Here is a 19,858-nt window from a genome sequence, read left to right as displayed (position 1 = left end):
GCAAAAGCAAACAAGAGAAAATTATTAATAAAATACCTTACAACAAAATCAATCAATAGATCATAAATGTATAGGGTAAAAAAAACAATTCAAAATCAAAGAAAAATCTTTCAAAAGGGGATGGAGCTACCGAAAGTATCAAGCAGAAACAAGTTGTTTTGTTGGTTGTTATGAAGCAACTTCCAATGAGTGCAGGATTTACAGGCTGTTTATAAAAAAGTGACAAAACTGCAGCTGTAGGTTGTATCAACTATTTTAAGAAAAGGTTCTCTTCAAAGTGAAATGGTTGGGATAATTTTTCAAACTAAAACATTTGAATCTGAAACGATTCTCGCATGGACCATTGTTCCAAGTTTTGAGGGTCCGTGTCAGGTTGTGAATGCTGTGGCCAGAGATGCCGTTGTGACTCTCTTGTGAAAATACTGCGACAGTATTTTTTTGCCCTTTAAACCAGCATAAAGCACGGTTCATACTTCCTGCGAATGCGATACAAATGTTGACGCCACATATTCGCAGGGGTTGAGTTGCGCTCAACACTCTTGTGAATATCGCAGCGAAAACAGAGCTGCGGTGTCAAATTCACGTCAAATTCGCATGTATAGGAAGTATGAATCGGGCTTTACATTAAAAAAAAAACACACAATTGTTCACCTTCATAGTATGATACCAACAAAACAATGGATGACTCTCCATGTTGTTTTTTGTTTTTGTTTTTAAATCACAAACAGCGCTTCTGGCAATTTTGCCTTTTACACTCCTAACCATTTTTCTCTTCTGAATAAACATTTTAAAAAAAACTGACTTTTACAAATATGATGCAACATTACATCCAGAACTGCCACAATTCGAGTTGGCAGTCATTTCATTCTTGAGATTAAAAATCGCTCTCCGTGAGCATCAAAAATAAAAACAAGTAGAGAAAGACAATTTAAAAAAATAGACTAGAAACAAATTGTGAATTAAAATAACCCATCAGACGGAAATAACAGGCACTGAGGTGGGAAGAGTCCCCCAGGGAAGTTGCTTGCTAGAAAAATACAGGGGGGGGGAAATGTGCAAAGACAACAGCGAAATGAAAGAAAAACAGACCGATGTGAAACAAAAAGAAACTCATTGTTGTAAACAATGGCCGTGGGAAAATCTTTATCGCTGAGCCATCATCCTTTTGAAACGTGCCTAAAGAAGAACAAATGTTAGTTTTGTGATTTATGGCTGTCTGGCAAAGCCTGGTTTAAAGAGGGGGATTGCAATCATGGTGGAATGGTTCCTGATAGTGCAATGCCTGTCTCGCTTCGGTGGTAACCAACTCAGTGCCACTGCCAGGCCTCAACACTGGCTTAGTGCAGACTAGCAAAAACAAATTTAACTTGCCTGGTAAAAGGCTACTGAAAAATGCTCAACCTAGCTGTTTGAAATATTCATATATTCATGTCATAATATGTCAGACAAAGGTGACGAAAAAGGTACAAATGTGTATGCCACTTAAAGACACTGGACACTATTGGTAATTGTCAAAGACTAGCCTTCACAGTTGGTGTATCTCAACATATGCATACAATAACAAACCTGTGAAAATTTGAGCTCAATCGGTCTTTGAAGTTGCGAGATAAAAAAAAAACTAAAAAAAAACACACCCTTGTCACACAAAGTTGTGTGCTTTCCGATGCTTGATTTCGAGACCTCAACTTCCTAATCTGAGGTCTCGAAATCAAATTTGTGGAAAATGACTTCTTTCTCGAAAACTACGTTACTTCAGAGGGAGCCGTTTCTCACAATGTTTTATACTATCAACCTTTCCCCATTACTCAATATCGAGAAAGGTTTTATGCTAATAATTGTTTTGAGTAATTACCAATAGTGTCCACTGCCTTTAATACACAAACATAAACAGGGTACATGTACTTTTAACAATAGTACAATGCTCCCTGCAATGTTTTTTGTTGTTGTTGTTGTTGTTCTAGCAATGAATTTTACTGCTTTGTGGACACAAACTTATACAGGGTACTTTTAACAATAGTACAATGCTCCCTGCAATGTTTTTTGTTTTTGTTCTAGCAATGAATTTTATTGCTTTGATTTCACTGGTAAGATGGGACAATTTTCAACATGATACTAAGCGCTTTTTTAGCTGAGGGTCTGGCCCCTTTGAGGGAGGTAGGGGTGGGGGGGGCGGAGAAATAGGAAATGGGTACTTACTGGTGGCGTTGTATCAGATGGAGTAGACATGGATAGTCTCTGTGACCGGTGATGTAACGGCGGCATTAGGAGATGATCGCTGCGTTGGCGTATGTACATTACACAGCATAGCAAGCAGATTAGCGTTATTGGAGCTAGGATTGCTAGAAAGAAAAGATGTATACTACTGTTGTTGTCTTCACTTTTGTTGTCATCTGCAGAAACAAGTTGAAAGAGAAGAAAAAATACACGAAATTATTATATTGTTTGTTTTTATCCTCAACATGAATTGAGAGAAAAAGAAGAATTTTATTCATAGCTGTTTCTAACAAAAAGGATTTAACAACAATATGTAGGATGTGAAACCTTGCATGGTGGAAATATGATTTAGTAAGGTTCGTGGTAACACCATGTAATGATAATCTCTATTTGAGTTGGGGTGGTTCTGAGAAGAACCACTGGTTTCAGCTCGACGTCACAATCAGTATGCTATGATATAGATAGGTTTGCGGTAACACCATGTAATGACTATCTCTAATGAGTTGGGGTGGTTCTGAATAGAACCGTTGGTTTCAACTCGACGTTTCGATCAGTATGCTCTGATCGTCTTCTGGAGAAAGCTGGACTCTGATGCAGCATGAATAAGTACTGAGGAGGTGGATTGGTGATGCACGAAGGCGGGAAATAGAGGCAGGAAAGAGGCGGATCAGAGCATACTGATCGAAACGTCGAGTTGAAACCAACGGTTCTTTTCAGAACCACCCCAACTCATTAGAGATAGTCATTACATGGTGTTACCGCAAACCTTTCTATATCGTATTTCCACCATGCAAAGTTTCAAATCCTACTCAGTATGCTATGATTGTCTTCTTGAGAAAGCAGTTTGTGAAAATGATACGCTTACATTAGTGACAACGCTGGCAACTCATTAATGTACAAAGTCCAATCATCGACTGACGAGAGCATCATACAATGACAGTCAAGACTAGGTGCACATTGGATAATTCACCAGAAGACGGTCGGAGCACATAGACCAAAACGTCAAGCAGTACCGCAAAATGGCTCTTCGCAGACCCACCACTACTTACTGCGATATTTTCATGGAGTCACCACAAACCTTACTTACTTACTTCACATTGGATATAATGATGACAAATTACGCTCAACAACCAGCAACATTTCACTTGATGAACATGTTGACTGTAAGTAGTTCAGTAATCATCACCCTCCCCCCCCCCCCCATTCAAACCTACACTTGACTACATGTAGCTGACATCCCAATCGCAGAATTCTTGTAAGGTCATTTCTAAGCAAACTAGTCAATGAGAGAATACCTCAATGCCTGATGAAACAAAGCCCGGCGCTCCTGCTTTCAATTAAGAATTGTCTGCGCGAACAATAGGTTTGACGAAATCCCATTGCGCGTCGGCAACCAGTGTACATGCACTACCGAGCGTAACCAATTTTCACCGGGGGTAATAAAAATTGAACTCTCAACCACACCTCTCGAACTACACTCATTCCCCACCATAGAACAATCAATGGGTTTTACTTTTCTGTCAAAAGGATTCCAGGTAGTAATATACATGTAGCACATTCTAAACAACAATGTGCAGTCATGAAATGGCTTCAGTTTGAAAGAACTGCGGTTACTTCACAAACCAGAACAGAAGGTTTAGAATTCTCCCAAATAAAATAATTTGCATTATACAGAATTTACATTATACAGGGAAAAAAGGTTCTTCACCCGGAAAGTTATCAGTTCGGGAAAAAAACCACAAGATACAAAAAAAAAAAGGTTTGCTGTATACAGCAAAAAAACCTTCCCTTTAATCTACACTAGACAAATCATTTAACATAAAACGTTACAATGCAAACTAGCCCAGCATAATAAATAGACCTTTAGAATTGTACAGGAAAAAAAGTTCTTCACCCAGAAAATGTGTTGTTGGCCAACGAGCACCGCCAGAATACTCCTTAAGATGACAGCCGTCTTGTCAATAGTAACCACCGCCACATCAAGAGTTAACAAAACAACAAGAAAGTAAGATGTCCAGCAGAATCAGTCGAGGTGTCAGCTACCAGGAGACTTCACCATCCCAACATTGTCAGCACTCCCTGATCCTCACCGAACAAAGTCACACTGCAAACAGAAGAAATCTCAACCTGGACGTTCCACCGACCGATCGACCGACAACGGCAAACCAGACCAAGGAAGCTGGTCAGGATTGTCACAGGAGGCTGGCAGAAATCACATCGTCTGTCATATATCCTGTGTACCTTCAACTCTCTTGTAAACTACGATGTGGCATAGACGACCGTACAACGCATTGTGTGTATCGGGAAAACAATCGCATCAGGAACTAGTAATACTAGACGAGAAAATGTGGTGATACGCATCCGAGAAAAGCAGTTCCCTGTTATCGTGTTTTGACAGGAGTTAAACAACGTGTCTTATATGCATGTACTTGTCCTGACTATCAACATGTCTGTATATATCCAATATTACATAGGAAGCACAATGTTGTTATATCAACAGTTTTGTATACATTCCAATAGGGTCCAAACAGGTGCGACTCTTGAGCACATGAAAATAAGGTCTTCCATCTTCAAGAGTGACATTACTGACCCTTATCGATGTTCGATGCTGGTGCCACATCCTGCCCTATATGGTTTTCCACTTGTACCTCCAGTTCCTCACGCATCTCCACAAACAAGAGGGCGCTGTATCCAAGCTTTTAGTAGAACAGAGCAACAATTTCTCAAATCAACCCAAACTATTTTTGTACAGACCATGAAACTTAACGAAGGAAAGCGCTCTGTTCATAATGAGTTGATTTTAGTCATTCCGTTCACACTGAAGTTTTTTTATCTTGGTTGCATTGACATGTTCACTCTCTCCCTCTCTCTCTCTCTCTATTTAAGAACGAGTTGCTAATGCATTGAGTTATGTGGTTATTCATTCTTCTGATCCACTTACCATTTCTATTTTATAACCTGAAACTGCATTGTGAAAATTGCCTTGAAGTACACTGTAATTTAATAGCGGTGATGATTTGAAAATACGGCACAATTTTGAAAAAAATCATTAGCAAAGCCTAAATTCATACAGCTGCTCAAAGGTATGTAGGATATACTTTTGGTATTACTTTGCAAGTTAAAGGCAGTGGACACTAATGGCAAGTATTACAAAATAATTATTAGCATAAAACCTCACTTGGTAACGAGTAAGAGGGTGGGAGTACAAAACATTATGTGAAACGGCTCTCTCTGAAGTGACGTACATGTAGTTTCCGAAGAAAGAAGTAATTTTTCAACGAATTTGATTTCAAGACCTCAGATTTAGAATTTGAGGTCTCGAAATCAACCATCTAAACGCACACAACTTTGTGTGACAAGGGTGTTTCTTTCTTTCATTATTATCTCGCAACTCCTACAACCAATTGAGCTCAAATTTTCACAGGTTTGTTATGTTATGCATATATGTTGAGATACACCAAGTAATAAGACTGGTCTTTGACAATTACCAACAGTGTCCAGTGTCTTTAAAAACTGCAATAATGAAAATGAGTACAGTTTTAGAGAAAAAGGGTAATTTTTGTAATCCTCCAAATTTGGATCTTGGGCTTCAAGCCTTGGTAGGCATCTGAAAGCACACAGTTGTATGCAACAAGAATGTTCTTTCTTTCATTATCTTCTTGCGACTTTGACGACCAATTGAGCCTAAATGTTCACTGTGCTACTTTCTGCATATGTTCGGAAACACCAATGGAGGCTACTTGTCGTTGACAATTACCAAAAGTGTAACCTGCCTTTAAGCAAACAATTTAGATGAACAGTTTACTGCTAAGCAATACAGAATACCAATCGAAGATGGTGCGTTACGACATGGTAAACTGGCTGGTCAGCTTATTCTTGCATGCATAAAAGTGTTGCGAGTAGCTACTTTGCTGCTCTACAAAATTGGGCATTGGGGTCATTCAGAATGGCAAAGATAAAAGTTATCATTTACATCACAATAAAAAGCAGAGTCCACTGTTCTTTTTTTAAGCTATGGGGACCCAAATCCAATTGTTATCAATTCTATTTCTGTACCGGAATTTGGAATGGGGACATAAACTTGAACAAACAAATAAAAGTTTGTCAAAAGTTCAAAATTATAAAAGGCAAAATCTAAGTTGTTCATATTTGTAAGGTATTTAATATATAAAAAATCATTCAATAATTAAAAAATCATCAGAAAACAAAACGCATTGTTTCAATGAATCCATTGTGCACCACAAAATGATATCTAAGCAGTCAGTCAGGCAGAAATACGTAATGGGCTCATTGTCAAACATTTTTTAACGATTTCGCTCTCTATGGCAGACATGTACACGTACGTTTAACGGCAGCATTCATGCACCATGGAGTCCACCAACATGACGTAGCCAAGCGGTGTCAAGCGCACCGGACTCGAGCTTTGGGGTTTCTGGTCAGCAGATTGTGTACTTTATGAGTCCCGGCCATGACCATTTGAATGCTGTGTCCTTCAGATAGAATGTAAATCCATTGGTCCTCTGTGTCATGGAATGCAAGTAGAAGAACCCATTTACACTAATCGTTTCTAGCAGTGGCTGCCAATGTGTCGCAGCACATTGAAAATCCCTGCTACATAAACCAGTCTCAAGCTACATGTAGTAATTCATAATAATAAAAAACAATTTTTTTTTTTTTTTTAAAGTGTCTCTTTTTGTTCAAGCACATTGAGTACCTAATTGGTGGATACATGAACTATACAAGACTACATTGCTATTAGTAATATTATTATTCACACATCAATGATCCCGGGAAACCCAACATGAAGTACCAGACTATCAGCCACTCACATCATACCTAGACTTCTAGCAATAACAACACCTCTACGTACAATGAGGATGTGTTACGACAGACAAGCAGCCTAGATGTTCAGTACCGATCGATTCTCGTCGGCAAATCACATAAATAGTTTGCTCGACAACAAGCGATAGGCCTACTCAAGCACAAGCCCAAAACAAAATACTTCACCTGATGCGCAGAGAATTGAATCCAAAGGGTTCATTATAACGACGAACTTCTAGACAGACCGTAGTCCCAACGTCAGTCTGCTGGCGCACCGTGTGGGAACCAACGTCATGCAGCATTTGTCATAATACCACTGATAACACCTTCCTGGAGTGACACTGGCAGATAACTGGCATACTATAACACACTGTGCAATGTTATGTATATACGTCTGTCTATGAGTGTGTGTTGCTCTGGCTTGTCCACTCTATACAAATGTACACCGTTCATACACCTCTATACACAGACACTGCGTAAATATCCCACTGCCAAAACCAGACAATCTTCTGTCTGGACACGTGCGCTTTGCACACAAGCTGTATGGAGAGCCTCATCCATCAAAAACCCACCAAAAAATAAAATAAAAAAATACATGATTCACAGACACCTATCCATGATTCACAGTTTTTTTCTAATTTGACACAAGGAGGATGTGTAGGTAATGAAATCCCCAGTGCTCAGATTAAAGGGTCTATGTAACTTTTGTAGGACAAAAAACACAATGTCCACAGATTTACATTAAACTTACACAGTTTGAAGATAATGATAGTAAAAAGCTTCCCTTATGTGCTGAGGTGCTGTAAGTTTTGGGAAAATGAGTAAAACAATATCATGAAAATTATTTTCATCTCATGAGACGAAAATTACTATAATCATTTTACAAACGTATCTTCATGACATTGTTTTACTCATTTCTCAAAAACTACAGCACCTCAGTAAGTAATATTTGCAGGGAAGCTTTCCACTATCATTATCTTCAAACCCTGTAATTTTAATGTAAATCTATGGACATTTTGAAAAGGTACCCAAATCCTTTAAAGAGTTAATCACGTACAATGGGTTTTTATTTGTCGTCTATTAACCAAAGAGAAAAAAATAAAAATAACGAGAACCGATACCCCACCGATCCAGACCGTTAGTTCTGTTGTCGTAATGCTGTTATCAACTACTGTCCGATATCGCATACCATAGCAGCCAGTTAATTTTTTTTCTCTTTCCTGAATGCATTGCGTGACCGTGGGACCCGTGCATCCTGCCAGACAGGGGCCCTTTCTTCACATGAATGCATCAGACATGGGTGAACGGGCACAAGAAGCTGTTATGACGGCAAACGGACAGGGGGGGGGGGGGGACGGGACAAAACATGCAAGGCTGATGTACATGCATTGAAATTTATATATGGAATAAGTGAATTAATTCTTGGCCTCTGATTTAAAGAGATACAGTGAGGGAGCCTACCGTACAAGTACAGCACCAAAACAACTAGTAAACACAACACAACCAGCAAAACATTTTCTTCAATAAGTTGATTTTTTATTTGCTTGCTACACAGGTATTGATTGTATTTTGTGTGTAAAAAAAAAAAAAAAGGAGAGGTTTTAGTCAGGTTTAGTTTTGCAGAACAATTTTAAACACTATTTGACACAACTTCATATTTTAAATTTCTGAGGCATTCGTCCTTGTTTCTAAGGTCTCAATTTTGACATTGAAATTGCAGACCAGAGGCCAAAGATTTTAGCGTCTGGGCGAGTCAACTCAAGACTCAAGACTGCACAATGTTGTTCAGTTTGTCAGGCCTTGAATGAACACAAAGGCTAGAGTGACCTCTGTTGCCCTGGTGTTTGCCTTGGTGCCACTTCAATAAGGTCTCTGCTCATGAAAGTACTGGGTGTCTCTGCTCAAGAAAGTACTGAGTGTCTCTGCTCAAGAAAGTACTGAGTGTCTCTGCTCAAGAAAGTACTGGGTGTCTCTGCTCAAGAAAGTACTGAGTGTCTCTGCTCAAGAAAGTACTGAGTGTCTCTGCTCAAGAAAGTACTGAGTGTCTCTGCTCAAGAAAGTACTGGGTGTCTCTGCTCATGAAAGTACTGAGTGTCTCTGCTCAAGAAAGTACTGAGTGTCTCTGCTCAAGAAAGTACTGAGTGTCTCTGCTCAAGAAAGTACTGAGTGTCTCTGCTCAAGAAAGTACTGAGTGTCTCTGCTCAAGAAAGTACTGGGTGTCTCTGCTCAAGAAAGTACTGAGTGTCTCTGCTCAAGAAAGTACTGGGTGTCTCTGCTCAAGAAAGTACTGAGTGTCTCTGCTCAAGAAAGTACTGAGTGTCTCTGCTCAAGAAAGTACTGAGTGTCTCTGCTCAAGAAAGTACTGAGTGTCTCTGCTCAAGAAAGTACTGAGTGTCTCTGCTCAAGAAAGTACTGAGTGTCTCTGCTCAAGAAAGTACTGAGTGTCTCTGCTCAAGAAAGTGCTTAAAGACATTGGATGCTATTTGTAATTGTCAAAGCCAGTCTTCTCACTTGCTGTATCTCAACAATATGCATAAAATAACAAACCTGTGAAAATTTTAGCTCAATCGGACGTTTGAAGTTGCAAGATCCTAATGAATGAAAAAACAACCTTGTCACACAACCTTTCTCACAATGTTTTATAAAATCGACAGCTTTCCATTACTCTTTATCAAGTACGGTTGTATACTACATGTGTAATCAATATTTTAAGTAATCACCAATAGTGTCCACTGCCTTTAAAGTGGTTGGGTACTTTTTGTATTCATGACACAAAACACAACGTTCACCGACTTTCATTTCAACTTACACGGTTTGAATACCCATACTCATGGTTACATAGTACTGCTAAAATAATATTCATCTCCTAAGACGAAAATTATGTTTGCGACATTGTTTTACTAGTTTCTCAACAACTACAGCACCTCAGCAAATAATATTCTACCACCATTATCTTCAAACCGTGATGGTAAGTTTAATGTAAATCTGTGGTCATCGTATTTTGTGTTACAACAAAGTTACCAAACCCTTTGAGACACATCGGTGTACTGCAAGGGTAAAAACAAATCATAGTCTCTAAATAGACTTGAAGATTTTCAAAATTGAAGTGCCCTTTGCAAAATGAAAAGGGCCTTGCCCTCTCAATCATGTATTTCAAGTTCTGGTTTTCAAAGAATGAGCTGAGAAAAAGAAAAAAACCGAAGAAAAAAAACCCAGGCAAATCAGCTGATAAAGATGCATGCCTGGTATTTCAGATGATAAATATCCTCAGAAAATGTGGCAATGGTAGCAAGTTTAAAATTTAAAAAAATAGCGACTTCAAAATGTGTTTATTTTGTTAACATGTAACCAACCAACCTTTCACAGGAGGGGTTGGGGCTGGTGTACGTGCAATAGGGCACGTACAAAGCTTTGTCAGTTTGCTGTTTAAAGGTAAATGTAGGGTCATAGATTGTTTCCTTTTTTATTTCAATGTAGCTGATTTATATCCCCATTTTCAATAAGGATACAATCAAAGTCCTCTGTAAAAGTTCCAGCTGAATACAGTGTCTACTTATTGCGAAAAAGGAAAAAAGAACGTCGGACCCACCTACATTTAGCGAGGTGACAGCGGTAACTACCGACTACATCTCTGGCCACAGCATTCACAACTGAACACCACAGAAACTTGAATCTCCTTAACCTGCTGTCCATTTCACAAAACTCTTTCTAACTTAAGACTAATCGTAGGACTTAGGACAAGTCCCAACACTGCACTGTAGCATGCAGACCTTAAGATTAATCCTAAGTTAGGAAGAGTTACTCGTCCTAACTCGAGATAAGACAAATCCTAACTCTTTGTGAAATCGACGGCTGCCCCTAGGTGAGTTTTGAAGACTAAAAAAGTTCTCCCCCCCCCCCCCAACCCTTTTTCTTCAATTTACGCACCTGGGCTAAATTCAAGATTTCACCAAAGGGTGGAGGAAATCTCAGGGGTGAGAGTAATTCCTGACGAAAAAGATGAAACTTGGAAACAAATTCAAAGTTATGTTGAAATTATGGCATTTCTACCGTTTGGTAACTAACCCCTGGGGTTAAAGATTACAAGGAGCTTTTAGAAACAGTATCCAAAGCATTAGAGAAGTAGACCAATGAGCAGGATTTCTTTATTTGTGGACAAAAATGTTGCCTGATTTTCTTCACCACCAGGCCGACATAAAAAGTATGAATTCAGCCAAAAGTCTTTACAATCTCATGCCTGAAATCTCTCACAATAATTTTGTTTCCCCTAAAAAAAGTAGGGGCTCGAACAAGTGTTGGAACTTAATAACTGACACTTGACTAGATAGAATGAAGACTACATGTACATGTAGCTTCAAAGTGCTATCTCATTACACTAGTTATCCATCAGAAAACTGAAGAAAAATAATGTTGTTGTTGTTGTAAATGGAAAGTTTAAGTACATGGGGCAGGCTATGCTAGTTCACTTTGTAGTGGTGGAGTCAGCGAAGTCAATCAAGTCGTTGAAATTAGCAATCATGACTGTCACTGCAATCAATATTGGCAATCTTAAAAACAAAAACAAAACAAGCAAAAACCACTTTAATTGTTTATGTTACTTTTAGTGTTCATATTAATGCAAGTCAAGAAGTCCTAAACTCCCTCAGATGTATATTGTATTATCCAAATCTATGGTCATTACTTACTTACATACAGTCATACTATATCAAATAAAGTGCTTTCCAGTCTCTAACATGTCTGAAGATCCAGTGTACAGAAAGTATCAAGAACACTTTAGCCGTCTGTTGCAATGCCAATCCATGTAAAAAAAAAACCTTTTCACCTTTTGCGGTTGCAGACAAAAGAATATACTATTTTCTGTTACCTAAAGTCAATCTAAGGGCGCGAGTCAATCAACCAGACCACAATGGATCAATTCTTTGTTGATCCAGAGTTTTCGATATGCACAAGCTACCATATCGAGCAGCCGTTTCACTTGAACTGCTTATTTCATCCAGTACACACACAAGAAAACAATAGGTATAATATAATTTCACAAACATTTTCGCGGGGAAACCATATAGAATTATCCAAATTGCAGAGTAGCACACATGTAGAGCTTTTAAAACCAAGATTAATGCCAAGTAGAAAACGTTCCACGGACCTTGTTCATTTAGGGTGCTTTGGCCAAACATACAAAAATAAATTGGGTCCAAAATGGCCTACACTTTTGACAAATCATGGGGCAGAACTCTGAAACCTGATTTGTTGGGTTTTTTTATATTTAATTTTTTAATTTTTTAATTAAACCCTGCTGCTTCCCAGATTGTATCTCAAATGTGGGTGTGATCCCTCATGCACCAGGCACCCCCAGCCCTGACAAAGATATTGACAAATTAGGGAGATCGACAAAATAGAGCTAAAGATGGCTCGGTTAGTAGAGCGCTGGCACATTAATCTGGAGGTTGTGGTTCAAACCCCGCTTTAGACAATTTGTCTTTGTTCAACCCCAAATCACTATAATTTGGCAAAGTTGATGATTTATCAACTCTTCCAGTTTAAGAACCATTATTGTTATAAAAGGTTCTAGATCATCACCTCGAGCTGAAGAGGTCTGCGGTCCCATCAAGACCTCTTCGAAAAGAATTGCGGCCGCTTTGGAAAGAGCTAGGTTGTGTCAAGTACTCATATAGTCACAGTACGGGATCTGTTTTTTTTTTTTTTTTTGGCTGGAGCTACCACAACTGAACAGTTATAATCTAATTCAGTGAATTGTAAATGGTTTTACAAACAACGACAACACAATCTAAATTTCAATTTTGGATATAAACATGTAGGCTGTTCACTTGTTTTGCTAGGAGGAAGTAAGGGTCATGGAAAGGTGAACCAGTTTCAAACCTCCTGTACAACTGAGGTATTGTTGTGACTTCAGCCTGAAGTTACATTTAGGCCTATGGCTCCACATGTACTAACATTTAACCCAGGAATAATGCACTCAACAATAGGTTTTCTATGATTCAAGCAACATAATCGAGATTTCATCATTTTTATAATCCGAATTGAAAAGCTGAAAAGCTGAAAAGCCGAGATATTTCCAGAAGCAGTTCTTAACATGTCAACAAAAGGCGGCTTTGAAAATTGAACAATGATATTGGGTGACGATTGGGGGAGGGGATGGAAGGGGGGGGGGGGGAGTTGGCGCAGAATAAAGAACTAATCCACACTCACTTATTTAGTTTGTCCTAAAACCACCCGTAAGGATTATAGGCCTCCTACTGAAAGGAAGTGGACACTATTGGTAATTACTCAAAATAATTATTAGAATAAAACCTTAAAGGAACACGTTGCCTTGGATCGGTCGAGTTGGTCTTTGAAAAGCGTTTGTAACTGTTTTTTATTAAATGCATATGGGTAGAAAGATGTTGTAAAATTAGAATACAATGATCCACACAAACATGCCTCAAAATTGCGTGGTTTTCCTTTTACCTCGTCGACTAACACGGTCAGCCATTTATGGGAGTCAAATTTTTGACTCCCATAAATGGCCGACCATGTTAGTTCGCGCAGTAATAGGAAAACCACGCAATTTCGAGGCAAACTTGTGTGGATCATTGTATTCTACTTTTCAAACATCTTTCCAACCATATGCATTTTATAAAAAACGGTTACAAACGCTTTTTATAGACCAACTCGTTCGATCCAAGGCAAACATGTTCCTTTAATTGGTAACAAGTAATGGGGAGAGGTTGATAATATAAAACATTGTGAGAAACGGCTCCCTCTAAAGTGCCATAGTTTTCGAGAAAGAAGTAATTTTCCACGAATTTGATTTCGAGACCTCAGATTTAGAACTTGATGTTTCGAAATCAACCATCTGTTTTTTTTTTCATTATTATCTCGCAAGTTCGATGACCGATTGAGCTCAAGTTTTCACAGGTTTGTTATTTTATGCATCTGTTGAGATACACCAACTGTGAAGGGTAGTCTTTGACAATTACCAATAGTGTCCACTGCCTTTAAGAGAAGACACCATAGTAAATATAAAAGACACTGGACACCTTTGGTTGTTGTCAAAGACCAGTCTGCTCACTGGGTGTATCCCAACATATGCATAAAATCTGTGAAAATTTGAACTCAATTTGTTGTTGAAGTTGCGAGATAACAATGGAAGAAAAACACCCTTGTCACTTGAAGTTGTGTGGATGCTTTCAGATGCTCGATTCCGAGACCTGAAATTCTAAATCTGAGGTCTTGAAACCAATTCAAATATTTTAGGGGAAAATTACTTCTTTCTCGAAATTTGAGTTATTTCGGGGGGAGCATACTTTATACCAACAACAGCACTCCATTGATCGTTAACCAGTCAGTTTTTTTATGCCAACAATTATTTTGATAAATCACCAATAATGTCCAGTGCCTTTAAATGAATGTATAAAGTAGGGATGGGGGGGGGGGAGTTCCCAACTTAACAGTAATATTAATAATATTAACTCTTATATATTTCATTTCACAATAACCGTATCAATGAGCTTTACATTACAGTAACGCTTATTCAGAGATGCCAAGTCAAGAGGCCAGCTACATGTATGCGTGAGATGTTTCAAAGCTCACCACCCCACCCCATTTTGCACACTCCTTACATATTAAAAAAACTCATCTATATGTATATCATAAAGATAAACATTGTTGAAAACCTCATTCATCAAGGGAGACAGTCAGTCCGAAAATGATTTGCCAAGACCTTACTGCACTAGAAGAAACTTACACAATACAATAACAGTACAATAATTGCAAGCATCCTTATTTTCCTCTTCAATGAGGGGGGAGTCCTCAGCCAGCCAACATCCATGAATACAATGGAATTCGCTGAAGCTTCTCAGAAAAAAGCACTAGGACCATGTGACTGTCTGCTCATACAAAAATGACTGGAAACCCAGTCTGAACACAAAATAAAAAATTGTTTCCAGTCACTGGAGTCATCATTTTACAACCCCCTCAGAATTGTTTTTATTTAGTACTTTTTCCACATCAAAATATGAGCAGACCTTTTTTATTCATTTCTGCCCAATGGGCAAAACTCACCCAAACAAAACACTAATTTAAATTAATTACTAGGCGATGGTGATGTCCAGTCCGCAAGTGCCGTTTGCGGGAGCTTAACACGGGGTGAACCGAAAGGAGCGAAGATAAATCTGGAGACAAAAATAGCACCCCCGTGTTTAGACACGACGCATTGTGCCTGTGAACATTACCATCAATATCTGAACAACAAGACCATCAATCAAATTTTTTTTTTATGACAGGCGCAAACATTTAACAAGAAGAATTCCAACCTTCCCTAACACACGATAAATTTCCTTACGAGCAACATGTCAACCTACTAGGGTCCCCCCCCCTTGCCGAAGCTCAATTTAGCACAGTATGCGGACTCCCATTTGCTGCGCCTTAAATCATTCCTACTACTTGTGAACTAGCCAACATTCTCTGCAAAGAACACAACATTGGCCTCTGCAGGACCCCCGTCGGTCAGACACATCTTTTGCCCCTTTCACACTATGCTTTAACCAGGAGAATCTCCGTGCTAAGGAAAAATTGAACACAGAGATTCTTCGGATGAAGTGGAGCGTTCACACTACACTTTTTAGGGCTAAAATTTCTCCGGCTTAACAAACTCAAAACTGGCCTCATCCTGGTAAAATTTAACCCTGAATAAGACTAGACTAGAGTCCCTTTCACATAAAAGGGAAGGTACACGTTTGGTAAGTACTCAAAACAAATATAAAACCGACTTGGTAACGAGCATTGGAGAGCTGTTGATAGAATAGAACATTGTAGGAAACGACTCCCTCCGAAATAACGTAGTGATTGAAAAGGAGGTAATTTCTCGCTAAATTAAGTAAAGACTTCTGGCTTGAAGTCTTGAGGTTGATGGTAACAAACATTGTGAGAAAGAAACCCAATGAAGAGAAGACAAGGAAGGAAGTGTCAGGTTTTTTTTTTTAGATGTGGGAGGAAAAACCTAGAGAGTTATTCCAGGGAAAACCCACGCAGTCAGGTAGGGACCGAAACCCAATCCACATAGTGCCCCTCATCTCGGTGTGATTTCAACTGAGATCCCAGAAATTTAAGGCGCGGAAAGATAATACTACGCCAACGCAACCACCCTATTCTACAAACCAAAATAATGATCATTTCTGACAGGCGCTGAACAAAAAACAAAGCATTTTTGGCGCTATATTTGTTAACTCCCTCTGATACATCGATTGATTTGTTAAACAATAGCCCAAACGCACACTACAAAAGACTCCCAAACTCCTACCTGCCTTCCCACATGCTGATTCAGAGCGCATTCTCTTTCTACTGGGTTCGAATCCCCCAGCTAACCACTGATTTCACACTGAGTAGAACAACATATTGTCGTCTAGTTAATGTATCACAGTTTCCTGATTTGTGCAATTCTTAATCATAGACTTAAACCAATGTTTGTGAGAGAGAGATTAGCTATTGCCAGCTTGGTGTTTATATCCCCCTTGTACTTCTAGGAGTTTGCCGAGTTCCCTTGACGGGAAGATCATTCAAACAAACGAACAAACAAACATACTCCGAAGCTATAGTCTGACTCAATTGTCGTCATACTAATTCAATAAAGCGTATGAAAAAGAAAATCCGCTGGCATACTACTCGGGTGGGATTCGAACCCACCATCCTTGCATTCTAGAACCACTTAACCACTTAGCACAAGCAACAGGGCATGCAGTTAACATAGTAAACCCATGTTCCACAGTAAAATCATATCAGTAAAACTATTTAATTGAAAACAATAAAATAGAAAAGGAAGCGAAACGGAGCTCTCCGGTTTACTAGTTTTACAAAAGTAGCAAAATTGTTTTTTTAACTACATATGTGGTTTGTGTTGAGCTGCATTTCTTTTTCTACAAACCACATTAAAACAAACATACATGGTACATGTACATGTATGGGCAATGTTCTAAATCCAATTAACTGACCCACCCCCCCCACCCGCCCCACCCACCACCACCACCCCTTAGTACAAAAAAAAACCTAAAAGAAACAAAGTACATACCACTATTCCATAAAACGACAAGTCTGGTATAAATCATCCGGAGAACATGGCACGAGTACACACCAGTTAAATAGCAAAGAGCTCTAATAGATGACCAGTTAACCACACGTGACTGATCGCTAACCCACAGGGAAAAAACATATCCTCACCAAACCCACCCCCCCCCCCCCCAAAAAAAAGGGAGAAAAACACTCACAGATAAAAAAAAAATATAAAACAAGGAAACCCAATGCAAGAGAAACACCACTAAGTTTCAGACTGGCCTTACTCTCGCCAGCATTGCACAATATAAATTATACAGCTTCCCCAAGTCTAGACGGTTCCTAAGTGACTTAGGGATCATGAGAGAAAATCTGTCTGACAATAATGTTCACCCCCCTTGAGTTCACAGGAGGTAATTAGTATTGGCATTGCACATAACTCATTATTATAGATTTAAGAGTGAGGGTTGGTGGGCATTGCTATACTCCTCTCTTCAGCCCGCCAATGGCAAATCCATATAGTATCCTTACATGAAAATATACAAGAGTAATATATGAACACCCCTTGTCCATTCTTTAGTGTTATATCTGTATCATCACATGATCAGGCACAGTGACTTAGCCCTACATGTACATGTATAGTGCGCAACAACATCATAAAAAGCAATAATAATGCATTTTGTGAAAATTAAATGAGGCATGACATTGTCATATCACACCATTGACAATCATGTTTCCACACAAGCTGGTGCAATACAGGACTAAGTGTGACATTCATTTTACCTGTGAGGCCAGCTTTACAAGTGCTAGCTAGCTGTTCAATACTACGAAATGATAACCCAATAATATGATAAAACCAAGAAGTTGATGATAACTCCTTGAAAAAAGACAACAAAACCATTTACACAGTAATGCATTTTTGATGAAGTGATGGCAAGCAGACAAAAGGGGCCAGGGGTAGAGGGGGTGTGTTTGACATTTAATTATGATAGACCAATCTATGATGATAGACCAATCTATGATGATAGACCAATCTATGATGATAGACCAATCTATGATGATAGACCAATCTATGATGATAGACCATTCTATGGTGGACCAATCTGTTTCTATACCTCCATGGACCAATACACTGCGTCAAATACAGAGCCAAGTTCACCCATCAAAGTGAAAAGTCTGAAATTCTTTGGGGGAGGGTTATTTATTTTATTATTATTATTTATTTATTTATATATATTTTTTTTTTTTTTTGGGGGGGGGGGGGTAGGTGCTTCCCTGAATGCACATTTCAATCATTAATTCAATTACATGATTATTTTTAAAACTACGTACACAATGACATGTACCATGTGAACTCTCATCATTCACTACATGTATTATATCAATTATGCTACATGTATTATATCAATTATGCCCCTGGATTTTAGTATATCACCCAGCGGGAACAGATTAGATTGTGGACAATGTACATGTACATGACCAGACTGCATTAGAGTTGGACCTTGGTCTTAATGGGGTCACCAGATTGCCACTGGGGTGAGACCATCCAGTGGGTGTCTGATGACCTCAAATAATTCAGGTCAAACTGTCATTCAAATTATTCAGAGATGTTGCTGTCATGCATTGATGACACACACCCCCCCCCCCCTCTCTACATGTAAAAGAAAGGTCAATAAACTTATCGAGTACATGAATGTTTCCACGATTACTGCACATTGTTGGGTTCATTACCTTTGCCAGGAATGAGCCTTTTCAACGTTATCAACCATCATTGGATGTGATGACAAACTAATGTGATGAGATCAAGCTATACACCAATCCGGCACGCCGCACGCAAGTGTTGAGCACTCATGCGCACTATTTGCTGCGGTGACTTCAGTGCCTAGATTATGCACAAAAACACACCGTAGTTATTTTTTTCCAATAGAGGACGCTTTTTTATTATAAACCAAAATATATCTTACTTTATGTTGACGACTGCCTTCCTCATAATTAAAATCAAAAAGGGCTGAAATTAAATGTGCCATGGAAAATTCTCAATAACAAAATTAATACCCCTTTTTCTAAATTTTATTTTAACAATAATCGCATATTTAGTGTTTCTACTTTCACAAGCTTTGAACCAAAGGTGGTAATCATCATGTGATTTAACAGTGTGCACAGTTTTTCAAATTTATTTATAAAACAAATACAAAACTACCTGGGTGGACTATATTTTGCCTGATCGCATCACAAACAAAGAGGTATAATGGGGTGTCGTAGCCACCGGTTAAAGCGCCGGATTCAAGCTCTGGTGTTTGATCAGCAGAGTTGTGGGGTTCAAATCCCGGTCGTGACACTTGTGTCCTGTTAAAAATCAAGACACTCAACCATAAGCTTCTCTCCACCCAGTGGTTAACTGGGTACCTGTGAGGGAAGAGATGGTTCTCTTGTAATTGATTAAGCCGAGTAGCGCATTTGTTGCACAAGGCTGTATTACCCCCAGGGAGCTGAGATGGTTTTTGGAATGATTTAAGGCCCAGTGACCAGGGATAACTGGGGTAGTTTAATGTGAAGCGCTTTGGGACGCGGCCTGAAGGACGCGGCGTGAAATTTAACTATTACAATGTATTATGATTATTATTGACTTTGGATTTGGTGTAAAACATTTACAATCATATTGGGGAGGGGGGGGGGTTGCTGAATTCTAGCAGCCTATAAAACAAGGAAGTGAATGTGACAGAAAATACGAGTCTCAGAGAGTCAAGAGATAGTTTTGTCTCGGTGCATACACATTCTT

General features: G+C 38.9%; 1 protein-coding gene across 2 annotated transcripts in view; it reads right to left on the bottom strand.

The window, feature by feature from the left end:
• LOC139935096 (uncharacterized) overlaps positions 1-19,858 on the bottom strand; it is a 151,468-nt gene that overhangs the window by 65,303 nt on the left and 66,307 nt on the right. For both annotated transcript variants that reach the window (XR_011785755.1, XM_071929557.1), the window contains exon 5: positions 2,197-2,390. Coding sequence is in view for 1 of the 2 variants with exons in the window: in XM_071929557.1 (XP_071785658.1) it covers positions 2,197-2,390 (194 nt within the window). In the remaining variant the exon portion in view is untranslated. The remainder of the gene's footprint in view (positions 1-2,196; positions 2,391-19,858) is intronic.

Source organism: Asterias amurensis, chromosome 3, assembly GCF_032118995.1.
Source record: "Asterias amurensis chromosome 3, ASM3211899v1".
NCBI classification, from domain to species: domain Eukaryota; kingdom Metazoa; phylum Echinodermata; class Asteroidea; order Forcipulatida; family Asteriidae; genus Asterias; species Asterias amurensis.
This window is presented reverse-complemented; position numbering and strand designations above follow the sequence as displayed.